The sequence below is a fragment of the Mauremys mutica genome, chromosome 9 (assembly GCF_020497125.1).
Source record: "Mauremys mutica isolate MM-2020 ecotype Southern chromosome 9, ASM2049712v1, whole genome shotgun sequence".
Lineage (NCBI taxonomy): Eukaryota > Metazoa > Chordata > Testudines > Geoemydidae > Mauremys > Mauremys mutica.
In genome coordinates, this window is record NC_059080.1 from 99968967 (window position 1) to 99987209 (window position 18243).

The 18243-nt window shown below is 43.6% G+C and overlaps 1 protein-coding gene across 1 annotated transcript in view; it reads right to left on the reverse strand.

Moving 5' to 3' along the window:
• Nucleotides 1–227: 227 nt before the first annotated feature.
• Nucleotides 228–18243, reverse strand: part of TFRC (transferrin receptor) — a 36743-nt gene continuing 18727 nt past the window's right edge. The window contains exons 5-19 of the mRNA XM_045030339.1: nt 17880–18014; nt 16538–16637; nt 15225–15347; nt 12934–13026; nt 12494–12633; nt 11776–11936; nt 8898–9017; nt 7118–7203; nt 6930–6993; nt 6533–6600; nt 6376–6440; nt 5780–5861; nt 4124–4348; nt 3139–3279; nt 228–2595 (exon numbers count right to left, since the gene is read on the reverse strand). Of these exons, the coding sequence (XP_044886274.1) occupies nt 2353–2595; nt 3139–3279; nt 4124–4348; nt 5780–5861; nt 6376–6440; nt 6533–6600; nt 6930–6993; nt 7118–7203; nt 8898–9017; nt 11776–11936; nt 12494–12633; nt 12934–13026; nt 15225–15347; nt 16538–16637; nt 17880–18014 (1846 nt within the window). The 3' untranslated portion in view covers nt 228–2352. The remainder of the gene's footprint in view (nt 2596–3138; nt 3280–4123; nt 4349–5779; nt 5862–6375; nt 6441–6532; nt 6601–6929; nt 6994–7117; nt 7204–8897; nt 9018–11775; nt 11937–12493; nt 12634–12933; nt 13027–15224; nt 15348–16537; nt 16638–17879; nt 18015–18243) is intronic.

Genomic DNA, 18243 nt, shown 5'->3' on the forward strand with positions numbered 1-18243 from the left:
GCTAGAGACAGCAGCATTTAGCAGAACCTAAATAGGCTTGAGGAACTTACCAGTGAAGTACTAACATATCTGAAGGAACAAGGGAGTCTACTTGGTCTTTGATTAGGGAGCAGATGTGGACCCTCAAAGCCTTGCTGTCTGCTGAACTGATTAGTCTCTAGTGATGCTAGTTAGGCTGATGTTAACAAGTACAAAATCAGTTGTACAGGCTTACACACCATAATGAGACTAAACAGTGGAGTTGTTAAAATTGAGTACCATATGTTCACTATAGCAATTCCTCAAGCCTTTATAGTCAATTCCCTTCACCTTTCTAAGACAGATCAAACAGCCTTACTATTCTAATATTTGCTAAACAGTCAGACCCAGCAGTCATGTACCTAGATAGATTACAGCACAACAACTTGAAACAGTTTAACCTACAGAGTGGGTTTAAAAAAATTTGAGTGCCTAATACACACTAGCATCAGCACCACAGGAAAGTGGAACTAGAATTGCAGGAATTTGAGGATACGTTAGATACTAACCATCAAGCTCTGTAGATGTCATTGCATGATAAGCATAAGAAAATTATGGGAAACACTGTTCCCGATAATTACATACACCCTTAGTGCAACATATGGAGATCACTGCCTCCGATATAACACCTTGGTAGGCAAAAACTACCTTGTTCTTTATACATTATGGGAGACACTGCTCCCGATAATGAGTTAGGTTTTCATGATACATAAGGTACTGGAAATTTTGCAGCAAAGCTGCCATGTGATTGAATTGCTGCCTGATCTTAGAGGTATAAGTCTGCATTTGTGTACAACACCCTAGGCTTAGCAAGGGTGGAAGCAGGGCTATGGTTAACCCAATTAATGCATCCTTAAGACCTTTCAGTTAACCTTTATCTGCCAAGCTCAGAGGTGCTTTTCTGCATCAATCAAGGCCTAAAGCAGGTTATGGAGCTGCACTCCCTGTACAAATGACAGAGGTCATCAACTGAAGCAGGGGAAGATAGAAGCCTGACCTCAGGGCTAGGCAGTAAGTCCGAGGGAAGCTTAATTGCAGTTTTTAATTTGTTTGACTCCCGAAAACCCCTAAATTTTGAGATGCACTTTAGAAGTGAGCACTTAGTACCAGATTAAATGCTTACTCAAGATCTCCATGTGTGTTGTCCACATCTGAAAATGATGGAAAGCTGAATTGGTAATTGTCTAATAGATTTAGGCTTCATGGACCATTGCTTCATTTAAAAAATTGAATGCAAAATTCCAGTATCATGTTCGATTGTAATAGCAGATGCTGCTTTTATTCAAAAACGACAGTATAACTGTCATAATTATGGAAGGCACTGCTTCCGATAATTATCTTCTATAAAAAAAACACACCATTTATAGTGAACTCTGTCACTGATAAATAAATAAAATAAATATCTCAGTGCCAAATGAGAGCCTTCCTTGAGTTGCCTAACTTACTTTGCTTGCCAAATTTTGGTTTGGCAAAGACTAGATTGCATGAAAGGCCTCACAGCAACAGGGTCTGAAGTGTCAGCTGTAGCCATCCAAAGCTATTGGTTACCATGTGGCCTGTTTTATCTGAAAGACTGTGCCAGGACACTCAAGGGGCATAAATTAATCTCTGGATTTCACCCCCTTTGTGATGTAAATTTCTGTAAGAGGGTTAGTCTTTAAGTCACCTCTTCTTGGGAAGCCAAGCTGTTCATTCACATGGTAACAATGAATTGGGTAGCTAGACACTTCAGAACTTCCTGACTCTTTCAGCAGCTAAGGGCTACTACTGTGGAAAAAAAATAGTCAGCTTTTACTTGAGGTCAAGGTGTCTTCATGGCCCCAGAAGGGAGGCTGGAAGCACTTATGAATTTCCCCATGAACTGTTATGAAGGCGATCTTCTGCCTTCACTAAACTTTAGGACTGACCTCAAAAGGGAAAGCCAACATTTTAGAACCCAGGTAGACAAAAGGTACCTCCCCACTCAACGGTACCAATTTAGTTTTAGACCAGAATTTATATTTGATTAGACTGTATCTTGGCTTTAATCAGTCTGACCTGTTTTTTCAAGCACAATAGAAAGGTAGCACCACAAGCAGTAGTGTTTAGTGAGATTATACTGTAATCAGAGGAACCTCTTGTTCTGAGGGAGATGCAGGTTTAGTGGATAGACTGAAATCCCTGCTTAAACAGCTGCTTGTGAAGTTTCCCTATCAAAAATCAAATTTGAAGTTTTACTTGATCAAAATGTAGGTTTCCAAATACCCTGTCAGATTTAGTGTAAATGTTCACTCCGTGTCATTGAGGAAGAGTAGGGTTGCCTGTTTCTGCACCCCAGCATTAAGGTTAATGCATTTAAAACTCATTGTCTATGTTCCAAATGTCACCCGATAAGGCATTAGCAGCACCCTGAATAGTCCAGGTTGCCAGAGCCAGTTGGTTCTTGAACAGGTCTGGGTTGAAGGCACTTGGGTTGGTCTTCCGGAGGCTCAAGTGATCCAGCAAAGCTGACAGAGTGTGGGAACCAGAGCCAAAGAAGATATGACGTAGAGGAGTATCCTTCGGAGAGACGTATGGAGAAAGGAAGTGGTACTCCCCCTTAAGAGGAAATATAAAATTTAGAATTGCACTGACATTGGCAGGAATTCAGTCCAGTAATCAAGAACTGAGACAAGTGGTGAAGGGGCCAGAAGCCAGGGATTATCTAGGAGCTGGAAAAAACCCACACTCAGAAGTGGTTTCAACATCCCCTCCTAGTGGCTTTTGTGTTTGTTAGGTTTTGCATGGCGGTTCTGCCACAGTGTTAGCTATTAACATCTAGACATGTTGCTAGGGGAAGTGAATTAAGGATTTACCAGGGCAGCCACATGGGCCAGAGACATTTTCTAATCCAACAACAACTGTTGGAAGGCATGAAGTGACCACTTTGTAAGTGCAGGCCCTGATCCAGGAAAGCAGCTCTGCCTCTTGAGATGTGGCTGCAGGTAGAATACATCAGCTAGTCCACCAGTCACTGGGTATAAATCCAGTGGACTCTAGTCCAAATATACACTGGAACCCTTCATGAATGCTCTATTTGCTATTGGGCTCCTTTGGTTTAAGGAGTGAAATTAACTCTTTAACCAAGCTCAGAATACTTACTTTCATGAAGCGGTCATTCATCATGCGGCAGAGGAGCTTGTTGTTAAGGTCAGTGTTTTCAAAATCTCTTCTCAGTGCCTCTGTAGCTCGACTGAAGTCTCCACGGGCAGAATACAGCCACTGAAGGGTCAGATTCATTTCCTTGTAGGGAGAGGAGCTATAGTAAGTAATTTTACTCCTGATTTATCTGGAGACAGGGTTGGGAATCTGAGTTGGTAAAAATCTTACCAGGAGACCATTTTGAAAGACTGAGGGCATGGCTACACTAGAGTTCAGTGGCACAGCTGCACTGATGCAGCTATGCAAGCTCTCTAGTGTAGCTATGCTAAGTGGATGGGAGTGCACTCTCCCACTGGCTTTACTGTGCCAATCCAGTGAGCTGCAGTAGCTAGGCTGGCAGCAGCAGCTCTCCTGCAGGCCTAGTGCTGTCCATACCAGCGCTTATGTTGGTGTAACTTGTCATGCAGAAGGGAGATTTATTCACACCCTGAGACAAGTTATGCTAAAAACTGAACTATAGGCATAGCCTGAGTTACTGGTAGCTTTTTTAGGATGGACACTGCTCAAGAAGTTTAACTTAAGCAGCTATACCTTCAGAGGCCCTTTTAGAAGAGCCCATCCAGATGAGGTTCAATCTGGGTATGTGAATGTGCACTACTGCTAATGCTATTTGTTGGGTGCTATAGTATCTCCAGCTGGCTATTTTATTTCCATTCTAGCTTGGATACCAAGCTAGAAAGGGAGATTTAGGAGTTAACAGGCTACTCTTCATATAGCTAACAGCATCTCTGTCCAGCATCTAATAGTTGGCTCATTTTGCCAGGTCACCACACTGGGGCTCTCGTTGGCAGCCCCAGGAATTGAATGGACAATAACCCTAGCTCATCAGTGGGCACGAGAAGGTAAGACTGGCAGATTTCAGTGTTTAGGGTTAGTGAAAAGCCCTACATAACCTTAAAGTTAGTTCCATTAGGAAGGTACTTACTTTTATCTCTTGTTTATATGGAGAAATCTTCATTACGAACTTGAGCAATTCCTGGTTGTATTGCTCATAATCCAGGTAAAGTTGGTGATCATATGTCATCTTAATAGCCATCTGGCCAGCCACTTCTGTAGCTGTCTGAAGCAGCTCATCCAGACTAGTTACAGATGAGGCAAGCTTGTCCCAAGTGTCCTGCTTGGTGCCCAAGTAAGGATACCCTTCCTCATCCTGCAAGACAAAAAGCATTTGCACTCAGTTCTTATACCTAACCCTGGTTTTGGGAAAGTGTTTCTCTAGCTGTGAGTTTTACCCTACTCTGTGGCTGTACTAGACTGACCTGCTATCTCCAGTCCCTTCTTTTTGCTCCCACACTGAACTGTATTTGGCACCTCTGCCAAGCACTCATTCTGCCCTACAGAAGGCCAAGATGAGGAATAGGGAAGTGTTACTTGTATGCATGCCAGCACCACCACTTTGGCACAGCAGCTTGCTGTCTACTTCCACCCAACATTTCCTAGTGATTAGCTAATACTCCACAGCTCTGCAGCACAGCTTTACCAACAAACTCAGACATCAACCCTTACATCCCTTGGTGGCTTTCTGCAAAAAACAATACACCAGCAATACACAAGTTCCACTGGCAAGAATACTTGCCAAAAGCCATTTGGACTTAGCAGATATAACTTCTCACATAAGTATCCACTCAAACAATATCATGAGAGTTGCAGCAAGCTGCATGATCAAATATTTGCAGAAGCATTAATGCAAGTGTCAAGAGTTGGAGGTTTAACTTTGTAGCGCTTATTTGAGCTTCGAGAAGAGTAATTTGACTTCTCTGCTCAGCTAAACTTTGAGTTATGCCTGTAGTATGTAGAACAGGCACATCGTTATTGTATTAGTGCTATTAATTCTACAGAGAAAGTGAAACATGAGACATCTGGGTAAACAGGAATTCTAGCTCCATTCAAAAGGAATGTGTAGGTTTGTTTAGAAACTCACATTAATACACAGGCTTCATATCTACATACACAAGGAAGTATGTAAGCAGGGTCTGGAATGCAGGCAAGCCATGAAGAATTCTGTTTAGTTCACCATAATTTAGTCTTACTGTATGAACCAATGGCTGAAGGAAGAGTAAGAATTTAAGGCTTGAATAGTTGAAGTTTGGATGAGAGCCAGAGACAGCTATCTAGTCTAGAAGTAACTGCTCTACCTCTGGGCCACCCGTGTACTTTAACAGTCTGATCTTGCCTTTCATTAAAGAACTAGGAAGCTGCTCATACAAGAGACTGCATTCACTGGCTAAGAGGGGAGTACTGAAATAGGATGGTATAACCCTACAGCTGTGCTGCCGAGGTTAAAGTTGACTCCCCTGCACTGCTGAGTTCAGCTTCCACATCAGTCCAGGAGGTAGTAAGAAGCCTTGAGCCCCAGGAGCAGTGGAATCTGTCAGGAGTTGCTCTTTAGCAGATTCTAATCCACTGTGAAGTCATTAGCACTGTGCTTAAAATGAAACCAAATTAGATCTTAAATTCTTCCAACTAGCTAGATCAGGAGAGTCAAACCTATCATAAGTTTACTGTAAGCAAGGAAGCTTAAATTGTATTTACATTCCTACTCCATTTGGCAGAGGTTGTTTACCACAAATAAGTGACTTACATCATAGAAACTGAACGAAATGGCTGGGATTCCTGCATATGCTAGAAAAGGGAAGGCTGCATTATCCATACGAAAAGGAACACTGCAATGAGAAATATTGGCATTGTTACTCAGAACTGTAGGTTACCCAATCCAACATTTACAATAACTGATGCTTTAAGCTAAAAATAGATGGCCACACCTGGCCCGGTGGCACAGGGCATTCCTGTTAAGGGAATGGAGCTTTAGGAAGCCAGTTTCTGCAGTCCCATGAACACCAGCATCTCCTAGAAGGCTCTCCTTGGACCAGCTGGAAAGCTAGATTGGTATGTGATCTGTTTGGTTTGAAACACTGCATGTTCAACTATTGCACTATTGACATGGGAACCAAGTCATAATGGGTAAGGGGTTGTCCTAATGGTTTGCTGTAGTTCAAGGATTTGAATGGAGTAGCAAGAAATTTAGCACTAAAGCTAGAGTGACTGCCTAGTCAGTGGATCTATTCCTATATGGGGGTTTATGAGGGGATCATTTGGGTTGAGAGAGGTTAGGTTCACTCTGTTGCTCCAGATAGGAGAGCATTTTGAAGTTACTGTTAAACAGAGTAGGAGACTTACACTTTTTTGGCCCAGTCAGAACCAACTTTGTCATACAGGCTTCTCCCATTTATTGGATACTCCACCTGCAATAAGATGAAGAGTAAAGTTACTGTCCAAGCACTTCCCTGTATACCTGGATCATGGTTCAGACTAGCCCAGAGAGACTAGGACTCACCCCCATCATAGTCTGCTCCACTATTTTGTACAGCATTGGGCTGGCAGAAATCCTGAAGTTGCTTGAACCTGTGATGGTAGAAGTTAGAGATTTGGAACATGTTGCCAATACAAGTACAAGAATTATAGGAATGAAGTTGCATTGTGGTTTCTCTTTAGGGCCATTTCTATTTTCATCAGTAATGACTGTTTTAAGACACAATATAGTACAGTAGCAGAATTAACCCAAAGCACCTGATGTACCAGCTATTCTAGTTATTGGGCACTGGTAGCTACTTAAATTTAGCCTGGTCCTTTCAGTGCTTAACATTGGAAGGGTGACAGCTTGCCAAGTTCTTGTTTTTGACCAGTTCTAATTTTATAGAGTTTTGTAGATTTGCTAACAGAGCAGTAGTTACCTACAACTGCAGCATCCAGGTTGATGTATGCAAAGGCTTTGGTGTGCAGTGTGGCAGAATAACCCTAAAAATGGGAGAAAAACCATGCCTGTTAATAGGCAGTAACTTTAACACTAGTATAGTTTGAGACAGAAGAGGTATGCTCTGAGTAGGTACAAGGCATCAATGATCAAACCAAGATTAGTTACCTCCAACCACTCAGTGGCACCAACAGCTCCAAATTCTCCTGCGCTCCAGCTGGCAAAGACAATGCTTCTTCTGGGCTTATAGCCACCTTTAAATAAGAAAAAAAAGTTGAGCTCTGGGCCAGAACAGTAGTTTGTGGTGTACTTGTAATAAAGTTCCCCAGATACCAGGACTGCAGGCCTTTAGCTGAATTATAGATGTAGGACCAACAGGTATAGATTGTGCCTTTGAAAGAAGAGAACAATCCATCTAAGAGGGCCCATATAACAGAAGGAACAAAACAACTCTTGATTTTGTTGAGTCCTTTGAGTGCCACATGTTTTTATCCAAACTTGACACCTAATTGCAGTCAGTTTTACCTGGGGGGGGTTAAAGCTTCTTTAACCAAGTCATTCACACAAGTTACCTCAGGTCACTTTCAATTTGACTACATCTGGCACTGAATAGTTATTCCCCCCACCCTCCCCCCCAAAAAATGCCCTAGTCTGTCACCAGCCCCCAGGAGCACAGATTATTCCTTCTTGACTACCTGAGGAGTGCCCAACACTCAGATTCCAAGGCCAGAAGGGACCATTGTGATCTAGACTGATCTCCTGTTACACAGGAGAGATCATTTCCTCAAGGTAATTCCTTCCGAAAAAGAGGTTCTAATTCAAGAACATCCAATCCTCACTAAGTGTCTTTGAGACTCCATGACCCTTGGTAAACTATTCCAATGGTTATTACCCCTCACTGCTACAGATGTATGCCTCATTTATATCATGGTGGGTACTGCAATGTACATACATCAAATAGCCAAAATGCAAGTTGTATAAATGCTAATTTATACATGAACATTGGAAGAGTCTTCCAAAATCTTTAAAGTTAAGCAACCTAAGGTTTGACACCTTAATTTGCAAGATTACTCAGTGAAATACTTGCTGTGACAGCCAAACACTTAGCTAGGCTGCTCTTGTGCCGAGACTACAGCTTATTATGCTAACCAACATGGTCATTGACAGTACTGGAAAACAATTTGCCACCATGTCTTATACTCTGCCCTATGCCAAAGAATTTGGGGTCTTTGTACTGCACTGGTCCATGGCTGGGGCACTTAGGTACTATGGTATACAAGTAGCTAGCACTTCCAGGAGAAGAGGAATGCTTTGATAGGATTGAGACAAAGTAAAGCTGCCATTGCTATAGAAGAGGAGTTTTTGCCAGCAGATAAGCTTTGAAAGACCCTAAGCCAGTGGTTCTCAAACGTCTGTACTGGTTACCCTTTTCATAATCCCCCATATTAACACTAGATACAGTAACACCATTACAAAAGCTGGAGGCAAAGTGGGGTTTGGAGTAGAGGCTGACAATTCACCACCCCTCCCCCACAATATCACCCTGAGGGGTCCCAGCCCCCAGTTTGAGAACCCCTGACAAACTGACAAAGCAAGCCACTGCTGAATTCTACTTTCTTTCCCCCACCCCAAGACACCACAGAAAACCTTGGCAGGATGAAGTTCTTTGGTAGAAGAGTTTAGGTTGTCAGTTCAACTGGCAACTCCAACTGTCTTATCCAAGTGGCACTTGGATGAAGTTGTGGCAGGGCCCACAGTGGTGAGGAGACCTCTTAGCTAGCTGAAATGAAGGTAGAGATTCTTCAGGAGCATTTCACTCACTAGTTAGTATTATGTTAACCCTAGCAATTAGTAAGCATGTTCTGAACAATCAAGCAGGACTGACTGGCTTGCATTTGTTCCTTTTACAGCAGAAAGCGTACTTGGGCTTAAGGGTTTCATTGTTTACCTGTTTTTACCATAGAAGAAATTGCACGGGCAAGCTCCAGCAGCATGCTTGTTCCCACACCAGCCTTCGCTGCTCCAGGACCCCAGGAATCTCGTTGGGCTCCAATCACAACATACTGATCTGCAAAGAAGGCAAGAGCGATGAGATGCAGCCCCACTATTTCAGAAAGCAGTCAGAACCAAAATGTTTTGGCAAGACACTTGTCAAAATGTTTATTCTTCCATGTAGCACACTAGTAGGAAAGCTGCATGCAACTTTTAGGGAAAGACTATTTTAAGAGGGCTCTTCACTAGCTCAGCATTAGGGCCATTCTTGGAACAGTCTGATCATGTCTGAAATGCAATTCAGCTCAGTGCCAAGTGTACAACAGAGGAAGATAGTTAAATCCTACAAGGAACCTCCCACTTCTCCATCTATGCATGGTAGTTCTGATTGAATGTTAAGAGTTACACAGGTTAAGAAGAGTCTTTATATGTGGGTATAGTGCTTAGATTATCCACAAATGAAAAGCTGTAAGATACATATAGTACATCAATAACCCAAATTTAGGTGAATAAGTTTACTACAGTTCAGTAGTGTGCCCAAATATTTGGGTACATCACTCATGTGAAGTTAGAGTTGGTTGTTGAAAGCAAATGTAGTGAGTGAAGACTGTCCCTCAGTAATTGAGAATTTAAGGTCAGTTGTGCACTTAGAAAATTTCCCTCATGGATTATCTCAGTTACTTTCCCCACTGTGCTTATCAGCACTCCAGCTCATCCCTCCTGGTATTGAGGATGTCCCATCACCTGATGGCTTCTGACACAATGAGTTGCTGCATCAGCTGAATGTAGCACTGACTAATTCTGCATTCTCACTTGCTCATTACTGGGGTCCCATGTGCCCAGGGCTTGGACAATCAGGACATGCACCTGAACCTGGTAACACTTAGCTCAAGGGGTTGAGCTAAGGGGTCTTTTTCTCCACCTTTTGAGCTGGGTGGAGCAGAAGGCCAGGGTCCTGTTTTCAAAGGGCACTATGATGGCCACCATCATCTTCTGGCCCTCACTGGTGATGACTGGCCATAGTTGGCTGTTTGTTCCAGGGAAGGTGGTGTTCATGTCCACCTTTGCAGTGGGTGGTGGGATAGCTCTGACTTGGTGATGTTATGCTAGTTTCTAGGGTCCAGAATGGGGCTTGCAGCTACACAGGCTAGCATCTCATTGGCATAGCTGTGCTTCCTGCATGGCTTGTCCCATTCCCATGGTTCTGTTCAGTGGAATGCAGTTGAGCTGGGCCCTGTGGATGAACCTCCAGTTGGCAAAAAACAGGTGAAACTGCCCCCAAGGAGGAAGTGGTTGCTGGTGTCCCACTTGCACATCACCTTGAATACCATGCCTTGGTCTGGCTTCCATTTCATGTTTCCCCCCTGTGTATTGGCAGCTGATAGCATCCTTCAGGTCCTCTCCAGCACAGCTCTAGCTTTGGAGTGATGACTGCTCTGCATGCTTCACCTGTGGCACCAGGACTCCCAGCTCATGGCATTCCTTGCACCATGTCCAGTGGCAGCAGATATGCTTCTCCTGTTATGTAGTGTTGCAGGCATGTGTCCAGAACAAAGCAAAGCCTCCTGTCTCTTCCAAATTTCCCTTCCTGTGAGCTGCTCAGGTAGGTGACATCTTGGTTGGAGGGGTCCTGGCAATTCACTTCTTGAAATTAGAGTGCCATGGTGAGAAACATCCTGCATAGCATGTGGGCACATCAGAAGGCATGACTGATCACTGCAATGTGGTACAGATCACCCACATGAGGGATGCTGGTGCCACTCTGCCTGTGAGATTCTTCCCCAGAGAGCCAGCAATGAACTGGTGTTTAACATCCACTTCTTCACTAGCAGCCTGATGGTGTTTGCCTTGTTCAGAGGTACCTTTGCCATGGCAGATCCCCTCAGGATCAACGATATGGGGAGATCAGGAAGGTATTCAAGGTGTTGATCTTCTGCCATGGTGCCAGTAGGGAGGAACTGATCCTGGCCACATTTGTAGGATCCCTGTGATGATATCCTCAGGTGTCTGCTAATGTGGAAACCTGTGGCTGCGCTGAGATGTTGGTAGGCTTGCCTGCTGAGGAAGATCATGGGTTTGCTCTGGACCCAAAATGGTGTCACCTAGACTGAGTCCCTACTACTGCCATTGATATGCAGGGATGTGCATTTCTAGCATTGAAGTGGAGTCCCATCCAGTTGGCAGCCTGGCTGGTGATGCTGAACATGTCTTGGAGACTCAGGGTTGTCTGATCAGTCTCACAAGTGCTTTGGAGCAAGTAGTCTCATGTGTATTTACAGTGCATGGGAGAGTGAGGCTCTGATCTTTATGGGTCTTTAGGCACTATGAAGTGTACAGGTCTGGGAGACTGGTTATGAACAAGGCCTAAACCATATGCCAGAACATGCACTGTTTGCTTAAATTGGTTTAAAATCCTTTGTTGGATTGGTTCGAGTGTGTAGACAATGGGCAAGTTTAACCAAACTATGACTAGGTGCAAGATCATTTAGCTAGAGAACTTGGGACAGTGTTAAGAAGCAGGCCAATTCAGGAAGTAGCCTGCTTACCCCATGAGTGTACAAAGAGTTCCCACATTTACCCTTTGATTTTCAATGCTCCTGTGTTATGGGGAAAGGTTGTTTTGCCTGTTATCCAGTGGCCTAGTAAGAGAGTAGGTATTTGCTTGAAGATTTCCATGTAATGAGGACGTGTTACATAAAAAGTTTATTCAACATTAAGACAAGTTAGTTCAGGACTTCCCCAGTCCATTCTCCCAGGCAAGTTATGCCAGTTACAGGCTAAACAAGCTTTAAATGAGGCGAGACTATTCAGTAAGATTAGCAAAGCTTTTTTACCTGGTTCATCAAGACCCTGGATAACGCCAAAGATGTTATGAATTTTTCTCTCTACCATTTGATTGTTTACTTCAAGTGTCACTTCAGTGTTCTGGGATCTCATTTTGTAATCCGAGAGGCTACCTCTCCAGTCTTTAGAGAGGACTTCTCCATTCATTTTGCTGGGGGGGAAAGGTATTCAAATATCAAATTTTTACTTCATTGTCACCTTTAAGCATATATCATTCAGAGCCTTACTATGGAGTTGTAAAGTTGTGTGTTGGCAAGGTTTAGCCTCTTACTGAGGAATGCTTTCCACTGGGTGGGAATTAGTGATGGTGGCAAGACTAGGTCCTGATTTTAGCCATCAGCATGCTGGATTAAGAGTACACTGCATTGGTGCAATACTGGGGAATTCCAAATCTTAGACTGAGGTGAAGCACTCCACAATTTTCACATTTGTTTAAAGCCTGCGTTTAAGCAATGCTATAGGCCAATGTTTATATTAAAGTTAAGAATAACTGTTAGATACAAGACTCCATTTGATGAAACAGTCAAGAATTTGGGAGTCTTATATTCATGAATCTGCAGCTAACTGTACAGGACTATAACTCAATACACACTTTTAGAGGACAGGAGGAGAGCTCTGCTTATAAGGACTCATAGCAATTTCTTGGATTACTCATAGGGATACAATTGTACTACTGACACTTGGTAAAACACCTGTAGGCAATATTACCTGAACAAGTTTGATGCAACACCACTAGAGATCGTTTGAACAGGAATGCCTGGGAGTCCAGAAGATTTAGCTGGTGGGAACTGAGTGTGGTTGAATGAAGGGAAGCCAGGGGTGAAAGGGTCACCTGTTCCTAGATGAGCCTGTCAATGAAGGATATTGTTACATGCAAGATACATATAGTGGTTTAAGGTCTGTAAGAGTGAGGTGCTAGAGGTCTATCTGGCTGTATCCACACTACTGGTGTTCTTGTATTTGCAAAGCTACAGCTGTGCTTTGTTAGCCACTATGGCCCCGCATCAAGGAAGCAGCATAGTCAAGTTCACATTAGTGGAGAATTGTCTCTTGCATAATGCCTCTAGAAACTGCATGTTTCTTCTCTATGCAGTCCTGCTCTGCATCTTCCAGAGGGAAGCCAACCAATGTTCACCAGTAGTACTTACATGTCCAAAGAGAACCTCTTTATGGACTTTGTAATCAGCAGGATCAGGGTAAATCAAGACACCTACTGCATTCAAGCCTTCGGCATTAGCAACCTGGAAGAGGGGTGAAATTGATTAAGCTGAAGTCTGAGCTATGCCATTGTTACATAATGGACTCTAAAGGACAGAATCAAGGTTGCTTGGGCACCTTGAACTGTAACCTCTTGTTCATACATGTTCACATACATCTCTACCCAGATATAACAACCTGATAACACAAATTTGGATACAATGTGGTAAAGCAGTGCTTGGGGGATGCTGGCTGTGCATGCCTGTGGATCAAAGCAAGTTTGATATGTGGTTTCACCTATAATGCAGTAAGATTTTTTGGCTCCTGAGGACAATGTTATATTGGGGTAGAGGTGTTCTAGCATAATTTAAGACTATGCTGCCTTGGTGTACAGAGAAGGTCTATGCTGGAGATGAAGCAGGGTTATGTACTGAGGAGACTTGTCTAATCTAGGACTCCTGCAAAAAAATGAAACCAGAAGTTTGAATGTGTGCAGGGGATTACAGGAAAGGAAGTGATACTGGACTAGATAGACCTTTGGTCTAACCCAGTATGGCTGTTCTTATGCAAGTTACATGGCTTGGAAATTTTGATTCTATTCCTGCCTCTGCCAGAGTTCCTGTGTGACACTGGGTACATCATTTAACCCAATCTTTTCATGTGTGGTCACTGTTGGTTTTATTTTTTTTGGGTGCTCAGAGCCTGGTGGGGAATTTGCAGAAGCACTATACAGATGAGTGCCATAGAAAAGCCCATGCTGAAGTAATTCCACCTTCAGGTGTGTATAGTATATGGTAACCAAGTTAAGGAGTGACTAGCTGCTCATTAACTAACTGAGTACTACCCATCCTGTGCACATGGGGCAGTGTCCAAGGGAAAACTAGACTATAGGGTCATTATGGTAGTATAATTACATGCATAGGTGGGGCAGCTTTGGTGTGCTGGAGTGGGCAGACTATCCACTTCTCCCCTAGCCTATGGCCCTGCCCTTCCTTGTCCTGTCTCTTCCCCATCTCTGGTGCCTGATCCCATTACTTCCTTCCCCACTCCCTTATATAGCTTTGCCTGTGACCAGTCAGTCCCAGGTTCCTTCTCTGGCTACTCAGCTCAACCCATCCCAATCTAGTCTAGTGCTTTTCTTCTCCATTTCAGAGGCAGCTTCCTCTATGCTGCCTGGAGCCAGTGTGGGGTGATAATGTGCTGGGAGACCCAAAGAAACAGGCTCCTCTGCTGTTCCGGTGCCTGGAGCAGCTCAGATCTGCTATTGCCATGAGCCCCAATCAGGGCAAGACTGGAGCACATGCAGCATGGACAGAATCTTTGGCCAATTTAGCTGTGAAGGTCTAGTGAGATTCTACAGAGCATGTGCAAGAGTTTTTCAATGGCTTAATGGCTCAAGCTTGGTCAACTTCTGCAGGGGATGGCAAAAGGCACACTGACCAAAGGCCACCTTCCTGTCAAATTTTAAGTTCCTGCTCCCAAACATGGAGACGAGAGTTTCTCAAAGAGGTCAGTTTCTTTCCCATGGGTAAAGTGTTTCACTGGTCTGAGTGGATGAAGTTGTCAAAGTCACCTGACACAAGTGGCATGGAAAGTTTCTGCCAAACTTCAATTGTTTGGACTAAGCTGTAAGCCACAAGCCACTAAGACAGGGTTGTTGGCATTACAAGACCCTGGAAATCTTCTTCCTGTTAGATGCTGGGACTAGACAAGGGATGGATTTGATAGTTGCTTTGTTCTGTTCATGCCCTCTGAAGCATCTAGCATTGGCCATCATCAGAAGACAGATTTTGGGCTAGATGGGCCACTGATCTGACCCAGTATGGCCATTCTTATGAAAGCGTCACTCAGTCTTTACAGGCAATGCTACCAGCCCCACCTAGAAGAACTCCAGAGTGTTCAGCACTTGCTGAGTGACAAAAAAGTTGTCTACTTGCCCCTCACTCCCAAAGTAAAGAGATTTCAGTTCTCACTGGTCTCTTGCACAGTAACTGAAACAGGTTACTCCTTCCTTCAGCTATGGGCCAGAAGTCACGGCAGCATGAACAATTGCCAGGTCCATTAACATGTCAAGGAGGTATACCCCTCCTCTCCCCACCACTGCGGCACTCAAATACATCGGGCTAAAACTAAAGGCTGACCTGACTAACCTGAAGATGACAGATCTAAATACAGAAGTGTTGTAAATTAGCTGTGATTTATACCACACTATTCAGAATAGGAGCCAAAAGCTGTTACTTACCTTCTCAGCAAAAGAAATTTTCCCAGCTCTCACAAGGACCACAGATCCATTTATGGGGATCTTCATCTCATTTAGTTCCTGGAAGTCCTCTGTCCGGCCATAATTAGCATAGACTAGTTTACCCTGGAACAAAGTAAGATGGATGTAGCTGTAGCAGTCACTGATAATTCACCAGATCTGTCTAAAGCCATGGGCCTGGACCACTGGCCTTATTTACAGGAAGCAAGTGAGAAATTTAAACTCATGCAGCAACTTGAATGTCCTAGCTTCAACCAAGTTTCATGCATTTAGCAGCAAATAATCAGGTTCAAGCTGCAACAACTCCCAGCTGTTAAAACACCAGCTTTCTGGGCAGAGGTTCCCCCTGTTAGGTGATCAATTGTTCTGCATCTTCAGAGAAAGTAGGACAATTGTAATGGGCTTAATAGGCAGCAAGAGAGATTTAGACTACTCCCCCATATCTAACCTACACAGTTAAGTGCTGGAATAGGCTTCCAAAGGAGGTTGGGGCATGCCATCACTGGGAGTCAAGAAGAGGTTGGACAAGCCTGTCAGGTCATGGTCTAGGTATCTGATCCTGCCCCATCACAGGAGGACTTGACCAGATGGCCTCTTGAGGGCCCTACCAGTCTCACCTTTTTATGATGGTTCTTTAAGGACTCCTGGATGGGCCCTAGCTAGGAACCCTCTAGGAGGGAAGCAGCCACCAGCTACTTCAGGCCTTGGTGATTGGGGGTGGTGGAAAGGGGTTTGTGGAGATTGCCCTGCAACTCCCCTGGTGGGAGTAGAGGGCACTTACCATAAGTGGGATGAGAGTTAAGCATGTTGATCTAATCTTGAGGTGATAAGCTAAGCATTATTTACAACTGTTACTAGTGAATGTTAAATCAGGGACCTGAGTTAGTTTACTTTATTAGATGTGGGTGTGATGCAAGAGTTTGCGTTATGTCTTAAAGCGCTCTTGCTTCATGAGCTGGAGCTTGGGAATACTTGGGCCATGTCCTCAGCAGTAAGCCTCAGGAGGGACTACCTCTTACTATTCTGCAGAGCTGTTCTTCCTAATAACCTGTGGTTTTACTCCAAGCCACCATATCCAGCTCTGCTTGGCTGTAAGTGAAGCAGCAGTCCAGTGCCTCAGGGGTGAAAGTCAGACAGACTTAAGAATGAAGTATTATGGAGCCAATAACTATTAAAGAATCAGTCCTAGTCAGTGACTTATCCACAAGTGAGATGAATTGACTTGTTAGCCAAACTCAGCACAGAGAGACTTGTGTCAAAGACTAGTTTGCAATTCATGAAGCTAGGTAACTTACTCTTGCTGTTGCCCTTGCACTGTATGCCACATATCCATCAGTAATTTCCAGTTTTGTTGGAGTTCCAGTTGAAGATACAATAGTCACTTTATTTGGTGAGCTATTAGACAGCAAGAAATAGTATTAAGCAGAGCCACTTAAGATACCAGTTCTAAAATGGTAGATTTTAGAAATGGTTAGCACTAAACAGAATACTCAATAGCTAAACAATGTGTATTACCATAGAAGTTTGATTTAGAAGTATGACATGTTTTAAGGTCTCACCATTTCATTTAGACAAGGAGGTCAAACAGCCATCTAGCTTTCCAATGCTACTCCCCACCCCCCCATATAGGTATTTAAATATTTGGGGTATACATGGTGCATAAAGCTAGTTTAAGCCAAGCTCCACAAAGCCTACATTTAGATTATAGTAATGAGCTACTAGGCTGTGATGTTTGGAGTCATTAACCCTGAGAAGGGATGACAGGCACTTGCATGCAAGTGTTGAGTAGAGAAAGAATTAGGATACTTGTGAACTTAGTGCGCCCATATGTGAGCTAAGTGACTATGTAGAATTTAGGGACTCTTCCCCTGCCCCAAAACACTCCTCCAAGTCTGCCTTCCCCTAACACGAAGGATTTGAGTTGATAAGAGTCTTGCAGGCCAAGACAAGTTTATGGCTATAGCTACAGGATCCATATATCCAACAGAAATGGGGTTGTATTAACAGATTGACAACTTTAGTGCATGTCTTCAGCCTCACTTTTGGTAAAAGCACATCATTAGTCGGGGCCTGGTCTACATGGGGGCAGGGGGAATTGACCTAAGATGTGCAACTTCAGCTACAATAGTGTAGCTGAAGTAGATGCATCTTAGTTCAACTTCCCTTGCGTCCTCACAGTGCAGGGTTGATTGCTGTGGCTTCCCTGTCAACTTTGCTTCCACCTCTTGCTGAGCTGGAGTACAGCAGTTGATGGGAGAGTGATTGGGGATCAATTTATTGCAATCTATACTACATAGATCAATTGCTACCCACCAGACTGGTGGGTAGTGTAGACATACCCTATGACAAGCTTAGTTCTACAATTAAGCACTGTGGTAAGAGTTTGCCATCTCTACTTCTGTAAGGCAGGCTTTTTTTTAAAAAAAAGTTTGAACTTTGAGGCACCCTAGTAGCCACTACCATAGGCTGAAGTGATGCCTAGAGAGACAGACTTCTGCTTGGATTTCCCCCTCAAACAATGTTAGCTGGGAGTTGCACTTCAAATGTTTGCTCTAGCTGAAGAATTTTACTGTTGAAGCGCAAGATCCATTCCTGAATGAATAAAAGCAGCTTATAGTCTTTGGCATATTAACATACCTGCCCTGGACCTGCAGTGTAATGTAGTGCTCATCATTCCAGACTTTATCCAGTTTGAAATCAGTTAACTGACCATGAATATTGTTAGCAAGACTTTCATCTGCTTCAGAGCCAGCTTCATAAGATGACAGCTCCCTGGAATGGAAGAAAGTTAAATGTAAAGGCACACCAGGTTAAAAGCCCACAACCTGGCAGTGTACTGGGTTACTAACAAGCCACTTAGTGTTTAGTCTAGACTACACTCATGATTGTAACTGAGGTGGCAATAGTCTTCAGTTATTTAACACCCTTGTTTGACAGTAACAGGTAGGTGGCTTGTTTCAGACTAGCAAGACTCAGGATCTGAAACAAACAGATCCAATTA